Below are 16,568 nucleotides of genomic sequence, written 5' to 3'. Positions count from 1 at the left end.
GGCACTGGAAGAGGCTCTGAGGTCTCCCTGGATCCTTCCCTGTTCCAGGCTGGACATTCCCAGCTCTCCCAGCCTGGCTGCAGAGCAGAGGGGCTCCAACCCTTGGAGTATTTCCATGGCCTCCTCTGGAATTGCTCCATCAGCTCCAGATCCCTCTGCCTTTGGATCCTGGAGCTGGATGCAGAATTCCAGGTGGGGCCTCACCCGAGCGGGGCAGAGGGGCAGAATTCCCCCTTTCCTGGTGGGAAATGATCCCAGGAGGTGCTGATGGAGCAGGATCCCATTCCCAAATGGATTAACAAGGATCAGGGGATGGATTTTAAATTCCCTGGGATTTGCTGCAAGAGCAGGGGTGGGATCAGTAGCTCCCTGAGGAAAGGATCATTCCCGAGGTGGGATCAGGAGTTTCCTGGGGAAAGGATCATTCCCGAGGTGAGATCAGGAGTTTCCTGGAAAAAAAGATCATTCCCGAGGTGGGATCAGCAGCTCTCTGGGGGGATTCCCACATCAGACCCAGCACGGACATTCCAGGTCACCAAACCTTGGTGTCCTCCACCCACACGTTTCCATTCCCATTATGGGATGCAAATCTTCTGGATCAGGTGGGAGGAGGACTGGACTCTCAAATAAAAAGGTTTAATCCCTAGAAATTTCTTAGAAGAGAAAAGGAATTCAGCCCTGGGCTGGGTTTGGCCGATGGGAGGTTGTGTGTCCTCAAATCTCCAGGAATTCCAGGTCTTGGCCGTTCCAGAGATTGGGATTGAGCAGATCCCGGGTTTTGGAGCGTTAAAAATTTAATAAAAATTTTTAAAAGTTTGGATGCCACTAGAGGGAGCAGAAATTCCTGCTGACTGGAATTTCCACCTGCATCCCTGGAAGTGACAGGGATGAGTCCTGTTGGCTCAGCCAAACCATGGATTGATCCTCATGTCCTGGCTGGAAAAAGAAAACTCCATTCCCACATTTTCCCCATCCCAGGAAGCGTCCAAGGCCAGGTTGGACAGGGCTTGGAGCAACCTGGGATAGCCGAAGGGTCTCCCTGTGGAATTCCATTATCTTGAAGGTCCCTTCCAACCCCAGCCATTCCATGATTCCATGAGTGCTTTCCCAGATCTCGGTTGCGTTTCTCACAGAAGAATCTGGGAAGCAGCACCGGAGGTTCCCTGGTGGAACCTCCCAGCTTTTATCCCATGAAATCTTATTTAAATATTTCTGGATAAGCTCAGCTCATCTGGTTGGAAAAGGGAATTCGGGAGAAGTGGGACAGTTTTTATCGGAATTCACACCCGGAGCTTCTCTTAAAATTAAGGAACCAGCGCATCTCCAGGTTTGGCTGGAGATGCTGGAGGTTGCTCCCAATCCATTCCTCACATCCATGGGGATGTTCCATCCCACCCGTGCAGGTCAGGGATGCGTCAGCCCCTGGAATCCTTGCCAAGCACCTGGATCCCATCGGAATCACCTCACGCTTCCATGGTGAGGTGGGATTTATTTTAATTAGCAGCCAGATCCAGCTCGGGAATCAACCCTGGGATCTCAACAGCAGCCTTGTCTCGGTGGTCAGCAGAGCATTCCCAGAGGGATTTTCCAGCGTTTTCCTGGAGTTTTCCACGCTTTTCTTAAAGTGGTGGCTTTTCTCCGGAGCGTGACTTGACAGCCGTGAAATCTCGGAGCGGGAACGTCGGCCGGATTTTGTGTCAGGTCACTGGGATTTTCCACACCGTCGGGAAACGTCTGAGGTTATTGGCTTGAAATCCTTGGGGAAGGTGTCAGGCAGGGGAACAAGAAGACTTTTCCATGGAAAACTCGGCTCTGCCACTGCTTCTCCAAGGAGGAACTCCAAGTGGAAGCTTGAAGGACGAGGAAGTGGATTTTTGACCATCAGGAGTGTTTTCCTTGGATCAAAATGCAGGAATCTTGGAATGTGAGGGGTCTTCACCCAAATTCCATCTGCTGGGAAATTGTGCCCAAGTTATTCCTCAGAATTCCCACCTTTTTTTTTTTTTGCACCTCCCAGTTCTGAAATCTTCCTGGATTTAGTGTGGCTGGACTGGAATATCCAAGGGGAATTCTCTCAAAATCCAGTCCGTGGAATATGCGTCTTCTGGAGCTCTCTGGGATCAAAAACACCCCCCCCTTACAACCAGCAGCCATTTTCTGACTCCAAAAAATCCCAAAAAAAGCAGGTTTGTGGAATAAGAGATGCCTCAAAGCTCTAAAATACCCAATTTGAGTGTCCCACGATTTTTCCTTGGAATTCTCTCCATTTATTTCCTTTCCTGGAAGGCTGTGGGAAGAGCCTGCCGTGCCTGGGTTCGGAAAACAGGTGGATCAATGACATAAATCTCCGCAGCATCTGCTGCCCGAGGGTTTTCCAGGTCCTGGCAGGGATTCCCAGCCTTCCTCCGAGAAGGAAGAGAAATCAGGGACTTGGAGTCGCTCCGGAAAACGGCGCGGAAGGATCGTGGCACTGAGAGGATCCTCAAGGATCCTTCCTTCCCCATGTCCTGCCTCCAGCAGGAGCTTAAGGCTTGGAATTCCCGACCTTTCGTCACCCAAATGTTGGATTTTCCCGGCTGGACTGGTGTGAGGAGCTAAGAGGAACTCGGGAGAGCTGGGAATGTGCACCTGGAGAAGGATCCAAGGAAACCTTGGAGCTCCTTCCAGTGCCTGAAGGGGCTCCAGGAGAGCTGGAGAGGGACTTGGGACAAGGGATGGAGGGACGGGACACAGGGAATGACTTTAAACTGGAATAGGGCAGGGATAGATGGGATATTGGGAAGGAATTCCTCCCTGGGCAGGTGGTGAGGTCCTGGAATGGAATTCCCAGAGGAGCTGTGGCTGCCCCATCCCTGGAATTTTCCAAGGCCAGTTGGAGCAACCTGTGAGAGGGATTTTCCCTTCCAACCCAAACCATGGGTTTGAGCATTTGATGAAGTTTTCCATGAAATTTCCATGGAATTTCTGTGATTTGATGAAGTTTTTGCTCCCATACTGGAGTCCCTTAACAACAAAGAGGATGGTCTGGAATTTCTCCATCTTTCCAGTCCCCGGCACTGTGGGAACTTCATCCCATTCCCAGACCACGGCATTCCACTGGAAATCCTTCTCTTCCCAATGTTCTATCCATGAGGTGGATGGGCAGAGCAGGAGGTCGGGACACGGATGTCCCCCCGCTTCCGGTGGCCAGGAAAACCACCACGGGCTCTTCCTGCCCTTGGAGCAGGCTCTGAGGAATCCCAATCCCTGAATCCACCTCTGGAAGGGAATGTTCCTTCCAGAATGTTGGAGGGAATTCTTTGAATTCTTGAAGTTCAGATTAGTTTTTTTTTTTCTCCCCTTTATTTGCTGCCTGTGGCAACAAATTCCTGCATTTCCCAATTCCATTCCCCTGGGATGACTTCCCCTATCCTGGGTTGCTCCGAGCTCCATCCAATCTGGCCTTGGACATTTCCAGGCAGCCACAGTTTTTCTGGGAATTCCATTCCGGTGTTTGCTTTTTTCCCCCGTTTTCACCTCTGTTGGACACACCTTGCACAATCCAAGGATTCCTGTCCTCGGGACTTGGAATTATCTCCACTTCCCACTCTCCCGGAATCCATGAGAAGCTGAATCCATCCCATCTGAGTTGTCCCGAAGGTATTTTTAATTTAAGGATCACCAGAAAATTCCTTTTCTTCTGCCTCTTCCCCTGGTTCCACGAGATCCTCAATTTCCCAAACCCTGAGGCAGGAGGTTGGGAAGGATCCCAAATTCAGGTTTTTTGTGGTGTTTTATCCCTGTTTTTGGCTTATTCCCACCCAAAAATCCAGCTCCGAGTGACGTTGGATGTCCCTGTCCGTGGCAAAGGTGTCGGAATTCCGTGGTCTTTGAGATCCCTTCCAACGGTTTGGGTTTTTCCAAACCTGGCCTTGGACATTTCCAGGGATGGGGCATTGTGGGAGCATGATGGAATTCTTTGATAGGATCTCCCAGCATTCCCAAATTTATTCCAAGATCTGATTTCCCCCCACGGGAGGTTTTCCTACTCCAAAATTCCTTTGATTTCAACTTCCTTTCCCCTTTTCCAGCACTGGGGTTGCTCCAACAGTGCCGGGTCTCATCCCACTCATCCGGGTGAGTTTTCCATGGAATTGTTAAGGTCGGAAAAGACTTCCAACATCCTTAAATTCTTTCTCCTGGCTCCTTAATTCAAGTCCTCGCTGTGATCCTTGAGTTTTTATTGAGATCATGAAGCTCCTGGCGGCGGCGGGGGATGAACCGTCCGAGGAAATATTTGGGGATAACCGGTGGAAAACACATTCCCGGCATAACCCAAACAAGATCGAACTCCCCTCCTTCCATCCTCAAATATTTCCCAGGAAAAAACAAAAAAACACTCGTATCCAGCATTTCTTGCTCCGAGCCGGGATGGAAATTGGGGCCTGAAGGTTTTTAATATCCTTTCCTTGAATTCCCTGCTTCCCGTTGCGAAACGCAGCTCCGGATTAGGCGGATATTTGCCTAAGTCCTCCGAGCGCTTGCGTCGGCGGCCGCCCCGAAATTCCTGTTGCGTAATTCCAAAGAAAACCATCTTTGAAGTTTTATCGGAAGCGGGGGCTGTAATTAAGAGTATGAAGGGCAGCGATTAAAGCCGGAGGATTTGGAGCTGGGATTTCATTTCTATTCCTGGCTTTTGCCATGGAGCTGAGCTATTTCAGGCCGCTCACTTTCCCTGATTTTCCAAGAGCTGGGGAATGGTGCCACTTCCTGTTCCCGAAAAAAAACACCCAAACTGCTGGATTTATTGATTTTTTTAAAAAAAATTCGTTAGGTTTTGTTGTTTTGCCAGAGATTCTCGGGATAAAGGTGCCAGGCGTAAATTTGTGTTCGTGCTGGAGGCTTTGTAAGCTGTGGTTTAGGGAAAATTAAGGGAAAATCAACTTTATTGGTATAAAAGCATCTTGGTTAATGGAAAATCACCTTTATTAGTGGGAAAATCACCTTTTTCATTGGAAAAATCACACTTATTAATGGAAAATCATCTTTATTTGTGGAAAATCACCTTTATTAATGGAAAACTACCTTTATTAGTGGAAAATCATCTTTTTCATTGCAAAATCACACTTATTAATGGAAAATTATCTTTATTCATGGAAAATCATCTTTATGGAAAATCACTTTAATTATTGGAAAATCGCCCTTTATTGGAAAAATCACCTTAATTATTGGAAAATCACTTTTATTTGTGGAAAATCACCTTTATTAGTGGAAAACTACCTTTATTAATGGAAAATCATCTTTTTCATTGGAAAATCACACTTATTCATGGAAAATCACACTTATTCATAGAAAATCATCTTTATTCATGGAAAATCACCTTTTTCATTGGAAAATCATCCTTTTTATTGGAAAAATCACCTTAATTATTGAAAAATCACATTTATTTGTGGAAAATCACCTTTATTAGTGGAAAATCACACTTATTAATGGAAAATCATCTTTATTCATGGAAAATCATCTTTATTCATGGAAAATTGACTTCAAAGTGTCCCGGAATGCCTTTGGATGTATCCCTTATCCAGACAGGGAGACGATTTGATGGATAAAAACCGGATCATCCGGCTCGGAGGGTGGTGATTGAAGGTTCATTCCCGATGTTTGGCTCCTCCCAGGCTGATCCTGGCTCCTCTCCCGATCCATATCCTTATCAATAATCTGTGCAGCCACTCCCGTCTCCAGACAAGCTCCTGGAGCTCCGAGGGATCCTATGGATCAAGGACAGGTTGGGAAGAACTTCCTGAAGCTCAGCAAGGCCAGGTGTAGCCGCGGGATGGACAAACCGGCGGCTGCCCAAGGATTCGGGAATGCTGGGAAGTGTTATCCCAAGGGCAGGTGAGGAAGTTGGGGACACCTCAGAAAGTCCAGGGAAGATTTAATCCTTGTTTGACCACAACTGGGTAACCTCAGGTCATTTTGGGCTATCAAGAAACTGGGAGAATCCAGTGAGGACTCACCAGGATGCAGCATAGCATGTGTGAGGAGAAAATGAGGGAGCCAGGCTGGCTTTGCATGGAGAAGGATTTTGGGGAGATCTCAGGAGACTTTTCCAAAACCAAAACCAGGTTTCCAAACCGGTTAGGTTTTTGGTTAGAACTGGTTTTGCTTCCTGTGATCAGCTGCGTGCGATTTTATCCGTCGGGATTTCTGGGATGCAATCCAGTGAGTGTAGACCCGTGCTTGTGGAAGGCCTTGACGCCCACTTTGGGAATTCATTTGGGTTGAGCTTTCCAGATTATCCCGGTTGTTCCAGGTTGGCCAAGGCCAGGTTGGGTGGGAATGTGTGGCTCGAGGACACAAACAGGGTCAGGGTGGAGATTCCAGGGAAGACCTTAAACCTGGAATGGTTTGGGTTGGAAAGGACCTCAAAACCATCCAGTTCCACCCCCTTCCATGGGCAGGGCCACCTTCCACTCTCCCAGGTTGCTCCAAGCCCCATCCAATCCAGCCTGGAATATTCCAGGGATGGAGCAGCCACAGATTCGCCTGTGTTTCACCACCCTCATCGTAAAATTCTTCCTTTAATCCAATTATTCTGTAAATCGAGCAAAATCCCTAAGGATTTGGCTTAAAAACCTTGGAAAAACAATTGGCCAAGTGTAGGGGCCACGCTCCGTCACATCCCCGCCCGCGGGAAGCCGGGGTAGCCGGAATCCAGCAGTGCTGCTTTTTAAATATTAACCAAGAATTAACTGGGAATCCTGCCCCGGGCTCCAGCCAATTCCAGAGGCTGCTCGTTAACGCTGGAACCTCAGCCGGTGGTTTTTAATGATTCCCAAAAACTTGGCTCATCCTGGAAAAGCCAGCGCGGCCGGCTCGGCCATTCCCAGGAATGTGCAACCACTGCTCCGACCTCCCGCGGATCCTGCCGAGATTCCCTGCCCGGCTCGCGCCAGTCGGAATCTCTGGGATGGATTCGCTCGTTCGTCAACTCTGCGCAGAAACCTCGTCAGAGATGGATCAGAACTGATGGATCAGACGTGGCCTGGAGTTCGTTTGGATGGGGATAATTAATGCTGGATGGATGGAAACCAAGCCATGGCTCTGGTGGATTTGGAAGATCTTGGAAGCGACAACTCCGGAAAACTCCAAGAGAAAACCGCCCCTCCTCGGGCTCAGCCGAAATAAAGGATGGAGGAGCGCGTGGAGCTTGATGCTGGCACCTGGAACAGAAACCTGGGATCTGCAGGAGTCGGAATTCCCTCCTGGAAGGGTGTGGACCTTGCTAATGGCAGTGGGAGGAGCTCTTGGTTCATCCCATCCAGGGAATTCCGGTGTCCGTTGCGTTTGATGATCCCGTTTTGTCCGTGACCGGCTTCCAGTGGAGTTTTTTGACAGAAAAACCGACATTTCCACCAGGAATTTCCCCAGGGATGCTGCTGTACGGGATGGGGGGTGGAGTGCTGGGAATCAGATCCATTGGGAATGACTTTGGACAACTCCTGAACTCTCCTGGAATCCTGGAGTCATGGAACGGTTGGAAGGGACCTTAAAGCCCATCCAGTTCCTGGGCACAGACACCTCCCACTATCCCAGGTTGCTCCAACCTGGCCTGGGACACTCCCAGGGATGGATCTGGGATCCATCTGGATTCCACCATGGATTTGGGGATCCATCTGAATTCCATGGGTCTGGCTACAGCTCTGGGATCAGAGGTGATTCCTTTCTCTCAGGAATCCTGGAGGAGGAGGAGGAAATCCATTCACACGTGCTGGGGAGGAAAAAGGGATTAAGCAATTCCACACAGCCATAATTCCAGGGCTAAATCCCATTTAAATGAGCTTTGACAGAAGCTTAATTTCATTGCCTCCTTGCTCCACTAAAATTTTGGAGCTTTATCCTATTAGGAAGATTTGTTTCTTTTCCCTCTTTTTTTCCTCCCGAAACCAACGTTTGATCCGAATTTTATTAAGGAGAGAGCCTTAACGAGGAAACGTGGGGGGATTTTTAGGGGTCTTTTTCTGGAATAAAGTTATTTCTCCAGACGTTTTCTGATTATTTGCCCTTTGTTTTCCAAATGGGACCAACTCTGAGCACATTCCCACCGGGAAGGGCTGTTAAGGCAGAAATAAACCTTTTTCTGTGCTCATTGGCAGTGGGGATGGATAATATTGGAAAGATGATGATCAATACCTGGTTTTTGGGAAGTGTTGGAGGGTCTTGACATGGATTCATGGCCATTGGAAAAGCATGGAGCCAAAAACACGGATCAAGAATGGGTTTGATCCTACAGGAGAGACTTTAAGGTCTTCTTGAATCCCACAAAATTCTTCTTGGACTCCCAAGTTTGAACTCCCAAGTCTTCACTGAACCCCACCAAGTCCAAAAATCAGCTGGGAAATTTCATCCCCTGCTTCCAGATGTTTTTTTTTTTCCGTGTTTTTCCAAGTGTGGTGTCTCTTGGAGGGGGTTGGTGGTGTGACTTTCTCCATCTTCTGGGAGCAAGAGCTCTGCAGGCTCAGATTTAAATGAAAATGAGGCAAAAAGAGGTTTTTGGGGGGGGGGATTTTCTTCTTCTCGTATTGGGTCTGATCATCCGAGGTTGTTGAAGATCGGGAGCGGCGCTTGGAAAGCGTGGGATGAAACCAAGAGATATTCAGGATCTGCTCAGATGTTTTAAGGGAAAATTTGGTCTTTGAAGGGTTGGAGATCATGAACCTGGAGATCACAGCCACGGGTGGATTGGTCATCATCTGGCCAACAACTTTAAATAAAAAATCCATGACTCCAAGCTCAAGCAGGTCCCGGGAGCAGATCCAGGAGAGGTGGATCCCATCCTGATGGGATTCATCTCCATTAATCCTAGAGGAGACATTGATGGTAACTCCCCATTCATTCCTGTTTTCCAGTTCGTCGCCTTCCGGAGTGTTCGAGAAGGAATACGACATATATCGGGATTACAGCGCGGAAGGACAACTCCTGCACTACAGGTAGCTGGAATTTCCCTCCGGGATTGGGGTTGGGATGGGTGGAGCAGTGAACATCACTGATGTTTTATTCCCACTTCTCCAAGCCTTGTCTTCATCCCTTCCCTTCATGTGTTGCCTTCAGGTCCTTGTGGAACTCCAAAAGTCCTCAGGGAAGCCCAAAAAGTCCTGACTGAACCCCAAAAGTCCTTCTTGAACCCTACCAAATCTGTCTTGGAACCCAGATCTTCATTGAAAACCCAAAATTCTCACTGAACCCCACCATGTCCTTGCTGAGCCCCAAAAATCCTCATCGAACTCCAAAATTCCTTCTTGAACCCCAAATCTTCACTGAACCCCAAAATTCCTTCTTGAGCTCCAAAAATCCCCATTGAACCCCCAAAAGTCTTTCTTGAACCCCAAATCGTCACTCAACCCAAAATGTCCTCATTGAACCCCGAAAGTCCTTCTTGAATCCTCCAAGTCCTCACTGAACCCCAGAAGTCCCCATTGGACCCCACCAGGCCCTTTTCAAACCCCCAAAAATCCAAGATGAGGTTAAGGCTGGATTTTGTGAATTTACAGAGTCACTCCCTGCCTGGTTGCTCTGATAAACCCCAAATTCCTGGATTTTTTTCTGGAGTTTGGGATGAGTGGAGGCACCTCCAGCTCTTCCTTTGTTTTCCACGTTGGAAGTGGAGGCCACGAAGAGCGGGATGCTCCTCATCCCTTCTCCCAGCACATTTTTTTCCGCGCATTCCTGGATTTTCTGGAATTGGCGATAAGTGGAGGCACCTCCAGCTCTTCCTTTGTTTTCTGTGTCGGAAACAGAGACCGGGAAGAGCGGGATGTTCCTCATCCTTTTTCCCAGCACATTTTCCTGCTGTTCCAAGCCGGCCAGCCCAGCGTGCCGCTTTCTGCATCCCGATCCAAGACACGGAAAATCCCCGTGGAGGCTCTGGCCACTTTCCAACCCACCTTTCCCCGGAATTCACTGCCTCCAAGTGACCTCCTGGGAAGCGTCTGAATTAATTACCACTTAAGGAAGAAAGGGGAAAAAATTCCGAGCTTTCCAGGAGGGAAAACCAGCAGGGCGATGGAATCGGATTTTTTATCCTCGCCAGCCGAACGCTCTCCCCGAATCCATGGACAACCCGATCCCACCCGCGAGCTGGGTGGATGCAATTCCCAGGAAGAGTGGGAAGGAGTGAGATTTGGGAATCTCGGAGCTGTTTGGTTGGAAAACAGGGATTGGCGGTGGGAATCCGGTGGGATCTGTTGATGACGGGGATGTGGAGCAATGACAGGGACAACGCGGATTTGGGCTGGTGGCAATTAGAAGCTTTGGTGTCACTGCACTCGTGAGCTGTTGGCATCAGCTCTGCCACCGGAGACACCTCCGTCTTCCCAATCCCATAAAAACCCACGGAACAGCCCTGGCCACCCTTCCCCCAGCCCGCCGCCAGCCAAGGAGCTAATTAGCAGCTTTGCTTAATTAGCTGTGAGTGGACATCCAGAATCCTTCTGGAAGAACGAGTCTCTGTGGGGTGGGATTTTGGGTTAACCCTGTGAGTGCCACGAGATGGAATCGGAGCTTGTGATGAATTCCTGTTAATGGGATTAATTACGAGGGGAAAAGCTAATCACGGAGTCATGGGATGGGTTGGGTGGGACCTCAAAGATGATCCAATCCCACCCAAACCATTCCAAGGGCAGGGACACCTTCCAGTATCCCAGGTTGCTCCAAGCCCTGTCCAACCTGGACTGGGACAATTCCAAGGATGGGAAGGATGATGCTCCAGGACCTTGGGAAAGGTTGCCAAGGGATTGGGGGATCTCTGGATGTCCCATGGGTTCATGCCACCACGGAGATGACGGATTTGGAGCAGGATGGAACCCAACCAGAGCTTCAAAGTTCCATCATGGAGTGGGATGAGCCCTCAAATGCTCCCAACTGAAGCAGCCACAGCTCCCTCAGATCCATCTGCTTCCAAACCCCATTCGTGAAACGATCCTGGAGGTTCCAGCATCAGCTGGAAAATCAGTTCTGAAAGCAAACAGCCTTGGCTGGTCTTTCCAACCTTCTCCTCTAGTCTGGCATCAATTCCAGAGGTTTTCCTCTGGAAAATGGCAGAGGGAGACAGCTCATCCATGGTTCTCTGGTGGACGGGAAAGTGTGGTGAGACCCAGGTCATGGTTCCTGCCTTCCTCCATCCCCTCTGGCCGGGAATAGAGAAGCTGGAGAAGTCCCAGATGTTGGGACAAAGTGTGAGATCAAGGTGGCTTGTGGAGAGAAGCTGGATCTTGACTGAGAAATCCCGTGGGATTCGGCTGGGGATCCTCACCCATGGAATTGTCACCACCTCCGGGTGCAGCTCTGGGGTTCAGCTCCCTGGATCACCCCAGGAGCTTCATCAACATCCTCAGGAGCAGGGAAGGATTTTTCCAACTTCCTTGGAGCTCCCAGCCAACAATTCCTCAGGGGAATTTTTTCCAATATAATGAAGATTAGTGGGTGTCATTAAGAGGATGACGTCGTGCTCCGTCTGCCTGGAAGGCTTTTTTCGGGAAGCCCTGGAATCCCAAACTCCATCATTCACCATCTCTGCCCTTAACCCTTTCCCTCTTCATTCCCTCCGGATTTGTGATCCCTGGGGCCGTTCCTGTCCTCATTCCGTTGAGGGAGTTGAACTCTCTGCTAATCCAAAATCAATCTTCCCATCGGGAAATCGGCTTGTCTGTGGAAGAAATCCCAAATTTCTCTCTTCATCCCATGGTTGCATCCAAGGCTACAAGGTCCAAGGCTGTTCAAGCTGGTTTTTAGACCAAAAATCTTCAACATTAAGGACTTCCTTCTCCATTTCTCCTCCTGACAGCCAGGATGGCACCAAAGTTCTCCAGAGCTGTGGCAAATCCCTCATTCCAGGTTTTGGAGCTGGAGAAGGTTCCCTGTTGTGTTCCAGCTCTTTGTGAGGAGTTGGGATGTCCAATCCATGAACAGGGAGAATCCCGCTTCTCCTGTGGTTGTTTTAGGAGAGCAGGACGGCAGCTGCTTCACCTGCATGGGATCCTTGGCTTGGTCTTCCTCAGTTTCTTCCAGACCTCCACATCCAGGAATGTTGGAAGAGGTCTTCAATCTTCTTGTGCTCAACGGGAATCACTTCATAGCAAAGAAATTGGGGAAACGGGGAGAGAATTTGGGCTGGCTCCCAAAAATCCCAGCACCACCATTGGGAGCTCGACGGAACCTCGCGTGGAGGCACCTGAGGTGGTTTTGGAGGTGGATTGAAGCCTGCAGAGGTTTAGGAAGTGGTTGTGGTGGTTGGGCCACCTCTGTTTTGGGAGACAGCCGTGATTTGCCAAAAATTTTTGATTTTTCAGCTGTTTTCACTTTTTGGCTCTCATGGGAATTGCTGGATTCAGCTCCAGCCATGGGAATCTTCAGTGTCCAAATTCTGCCCTGGCCACGTTCAGCCCTTTTCCATCTGGATTTCTTGTCCTAGTGCCACATGGATTCAGGGAGTGGCTGTAACTTGGCAGAGTTGTGTAAATCCAGGCCCAAAATTCAGGAAGAGACTTGCAGGAGCTTTGGAGAAACCCAGGAAGGAGGTGAGGAACCATCACACCAGATTTTAAGCTTGGTTCCAACTGCCAGGTTCATAAATGTGACCATTTCTGATTTTTAGAGGTCAATCCATTGTCTGGTTCCCTTGGAAGTGAGGAAGAGGAGCAGAACTGACACCGGTGATTCCCTGGGGAACCGCAAGATGAAAATCCCATCTTTTGGGGAAAAAAGGGATGAGGCTTGATGGTTGCTCTTGGGAGTGCCACGGTGGTGGGACCTGCTGCCTTCTGCCCAAGCCCCATCCAACCTGGCCTCAGACACTTCCAGGATGGAGCAGCCACAGTTTTTTCTGGGAATTCCAACCCAGCACCTCACAGGGAAGAATTCCTTCCCCAAATCCCACCTAACACTGCCCTCTGGAAGTGGGAAGCCATTCCCTGTGTCCCATCACTGATGAACGATTCAGGGTGGAGGAGAAAAGAGCACCAAGAGGAGAAAAGGCTTTGGCAGAGGGAATGGGCTCTGGGGAATGCAAAATCCACTCGGAATAGGCGAGAGCTAAAAAAAATCACCATTTTTGGAACTCTTTGTCGCGCTCCCGGAGCCAGCGGGAGCAGATTCCCTATTGATCGTCTATTTCGGGAAATGTCACTTCTGGTCTCTTTGTACTTCCCAGCTGATTCCTCATAACAATAAAGGCTCTTCTGTGCTCCTTTCCCAGCGTTCCCTCCTCCCTCTCCAATCTGGAAAGATCTCCTCTTGTTTTCAGTGACATTTGGATTTCGGGAAAGAAGCTATTTTTGGGGGATTGCTTTAATTGGGATGAGCAGCTCCCAGTGGCTCCTGGGAATTTGGCGCCCGTGTCGTCCGTGCCTGGCTCGCTTGTGTTGGTCTTGTGCTTCCTCCTGGTGGGTTCCTGATGGGATTGATCCCAAAGGAGCTCATCCGAGTTCATTTTGGTGTTTCCTCATCATCTACATCCCATAAAATCCTTTGGTTATGGATTCGTGACCTCCAGCATCCTGACCTGACCATCCCACCAAGGCGATGTTCAAACAGCTGCCGGAAAACGGCGACAAATCCATCCTGCCGGCCCCGCTTCTCCTGAAAAACAGTGGGAATGGGATGGCGAGGGATGGGATGTCTCGTTATCTCCCTCTGGTCTTGATCAACTTCCATGGTTGTTAATTAGTGCCGATGCCACAGGAGCACAGCAGAACACAGGAGATTTTTTATGGAGAGATTTGGTGTTGAGGGCTTGGAACTAAAAGTGATCCCATAGCGCCATCCGGAGACAGGGATTGGACAATCCCTGAGAGTTTTGGGAAAATAATAGGAATTTTTATTAATTTTTTTTTTTTAATGGTATTTTGATGGGTATAATCCTTTGGGAATATTTTAGTTGGAGGAGGGAATTGTGTGCGGAGGAGCTTCAGGGGGTCGTGGACATCCACCAAACCAATATTTGATGTCAACAGACTTTGGGCTTCGACATTCCCGTCGCTCCAAAATTCCCCCGGAAGGACCAAACTGGATTTTCCCCTTTCCGGATATCCCATGGATTGTGTTGTATCCATCAAATCATCCTGGGAAAACTCGATCCTGGCACTCACCTTCTTCCCAAATTTTATTTCCCAAATTACACAGATTTCACCTCACTCGTTCTGGTTTTTCTAGGAATCAGCTCCAGCCAATCAAAAGGCTTGGTAAAAAATTGAATTCCAAGGAGGAAGTGACGCTTCCGGGCTCCCAAAGATGGGAAGAGGGATTGGAAGTGTGGAAGAAGGGTTGGAGAGGCCATGGTGGGGTTGTGAGAATCCCAAATCCCACAAAAACTGAGAAACGAGGGCTTGAGCAGGAATTTAAGATTTTAAATTTTAAAATTCAGAATTTAAAATTCCAGTCCAAGCCCTGGGATATCTCTATGCACGGAATTCAGTAGAATTCCATGTAAATTTTTGGGAACAGCGCTACTTGCAGGTGAGGAGCAGCAAAACCTTAAGGATGGAGGATTTTAGGATTTCCTCCTACCTCTTAATTTAATCACAAATCAGCATAAAACACGAGATTTTTGCATGATTATAGAGGCTGGATTCCTGTCCTGAGGATGTTTTTCCCAGCTGGAAAAACGCAGAGGGATCACAGGAGGCTTCAGGTGGAAGCCTGGACATCTTCAGGCTCCGCTGCTCACCTTTCCCCGCTTTTTTCACGGAGGTTTCCGTGCTGCCGGAGCGGCGCCGGGCACCGCGCCAGGCACAGGGAGGTTTTTTTCCGCCGCCGGCTCATCCCTGACCCCGGATTTCCCAGCGGGATGCGCTCGGAGCAGGCGGTGCCCAGCTGGGAGGGAAGAGGGGCCGGGCTGCTTCCCTCATTCCCATCCCAGTTTAGCCCCGGAAAACAGAATTTTAAGCTCAGGTGGAATGCAGAGGGAGAAGATGCTCCCAAATCCCGCGGCTGGGGGAGGAAGGTAAGGAAGAGCGGTGGGAATTTGGGAATTTGGGATGAGCCGGGATGATGGGGGGTGCCCAGGGATCTTCTGGTTTTCCCGGAGAATCTCGATGCGTTCCATCGGAAACCAATATTTGGATTATTGAAATCAGGGGGGTTTTTTCTCCCTTTCCCAGGGAGGGGAAAATCCATTTAATCCTGGCTCTAAATTTTAATCTTCACCTGCAAAGTCTAAATAACGCCGGAGCAGGGAAAGAAATCCTGGAAAAACGTGTGGTTTGGGTCGGTTTTGGAAATATTCTTGTTTTTAAACCTCACGTCGCCGCCTCATTCCATCAAAATACAAAATAATTTTGGTTTAAAATAATAAAATATTATTTTGAAATAATTCCACTTAAAGCTGGCTGTGATTTATTCCCTCACCTCGACGGAGTGGAGCTGCCCCTCAGCTCCACTAAAGGCATCAGGAATCCGTACTTTTGGTTGTTTTGGTGGGATTTTAAGGAATTTTGAGCTGTGGATGGTCGAAATTCTCACCGGCATGAATAACGATATGTAAATGGAGCGTGGGGGGACATCCCTCCCAAAAAAACATCGGGAAGCAGAGGAATTCCTGGATGAGTGATCCAGGTTTCTCCTCTCCCTTCCATCGTCAAATCCCCAAGATTCTTCTTCTTGGAAGAAGATCAAGGAGGAGGCATTGGAGCAGGGAAGGAGATTCAGGAGAACACGGAAAAATCCTGCCCTAAACCAGATGGAAATTATGTGGGAATCATGCAAATTTCTGAAGAAATCGGTTTTTTGGATAGGAGATAACGGAGGGATTTGGGAAGAGGTTTTGTCATGGAAATGTACAGAGCAGGAAAAATCTTCCCCACACGGAGAAAACAGCAGGGAGAACCCGGTGCCAAGCCAGAAATAACAGGAATACTTGGAATTTCTGCTGGATGCCCCATGCCAGCATCCCTTGAATTTCTCGGAGCAGCCGCGCCGCACGTGGGCAGTGATTTAAGCACAAAAATTGCCTTTTTGGGATTCCTTTTGATGGCAGAAAATTCCATTTATTCCATGGGGTTTCTTTGGTGGGGGGGTGGGTTTAGCCATAATCCACGTAGCTTTCAGGAATATTGCTTCCCGTTATTTAATATTTGGGATTGAAAGCTCGGCCGGGACGAGGCGATTTGACGGAAGCGCCGCTGCTCCGTTGGGGATTTTTATTCGGCTGCGCCGCTGCCAGATGCCGCGGGCTGGAATATTAATGCCAGCTGCAAAGCTGGGAATTAAGCGGTTGTTTCACCTGGTTTGAGTGAAAACACCTGGATTTAGGAGGGATTTGGGGTTGGGTGGGGGTGGGGAAAATGTGGAAACGTGGATTTCTGCAGGGAACTTCTGGATCATCTCATTCCAACCCCTTTCCATGGTCAGGGACGCCTTCCACTATCTCAGGTTGCTCCAAGCCCTGTCCAGCCTGGCCTTGGACACTTCCAGGGATGGGGCAGCCACAGATTCCCAGGAAATTCCAGTCCAGTTCCACTGGGAATCCTCTGTGGCTCTTCTATTTCCTTTCCTCACAATTCTTGGGATCTGTGTATAAAAATCAGGTTATTCAT

At 49.0% G+C, this 16,568-nt stretch overlaps 1 protein-coding gene across 2 annotated transcripts in view; it reads left to right on the top strand.

The window, feature by feature from the left end:
• The window catches only part of ARHGAP39 (Rho GTPase activating protein 39), a 104,804-nt gene that overhangs the window by 62,484 nt on the left and 25,752 nt on the right, over positions 1-16,568 (top strand). For both annotated transcript variants that reach the window (XM_086876155.1, XM_086876163.1), the window contains exon 3: positions 8,889-8,969. In XM_086876155.1, coding sequence (XP_086732281.1) covers positions 8,889-8,969 — 81 coding nt within the window. The remainder of the gene's footprint in view (positions 1-8,888; positions 8,970-16,568) is intronic.

The sequence above is a fragment of the Cyanistes caeruleus genome, chromosome 1, assembly GCF_971803275.1.
Source record: "Cyanistes caeruleus chromosome 1, bCyaCae1.hap1.1, whole genome shotgun sequence".
Taxonomy (NCBI): domain Eukaryota; kingdom Metazoa; phylum Chordata; class Aves; order Passeriformes; family Paridae; genus Cyanistes; species Cyanistes caeruleus.
Note: the sequence above shows the minus strand (reverse complement) of the source record. Positions and strands in the feature narration are given on the sequence as shown.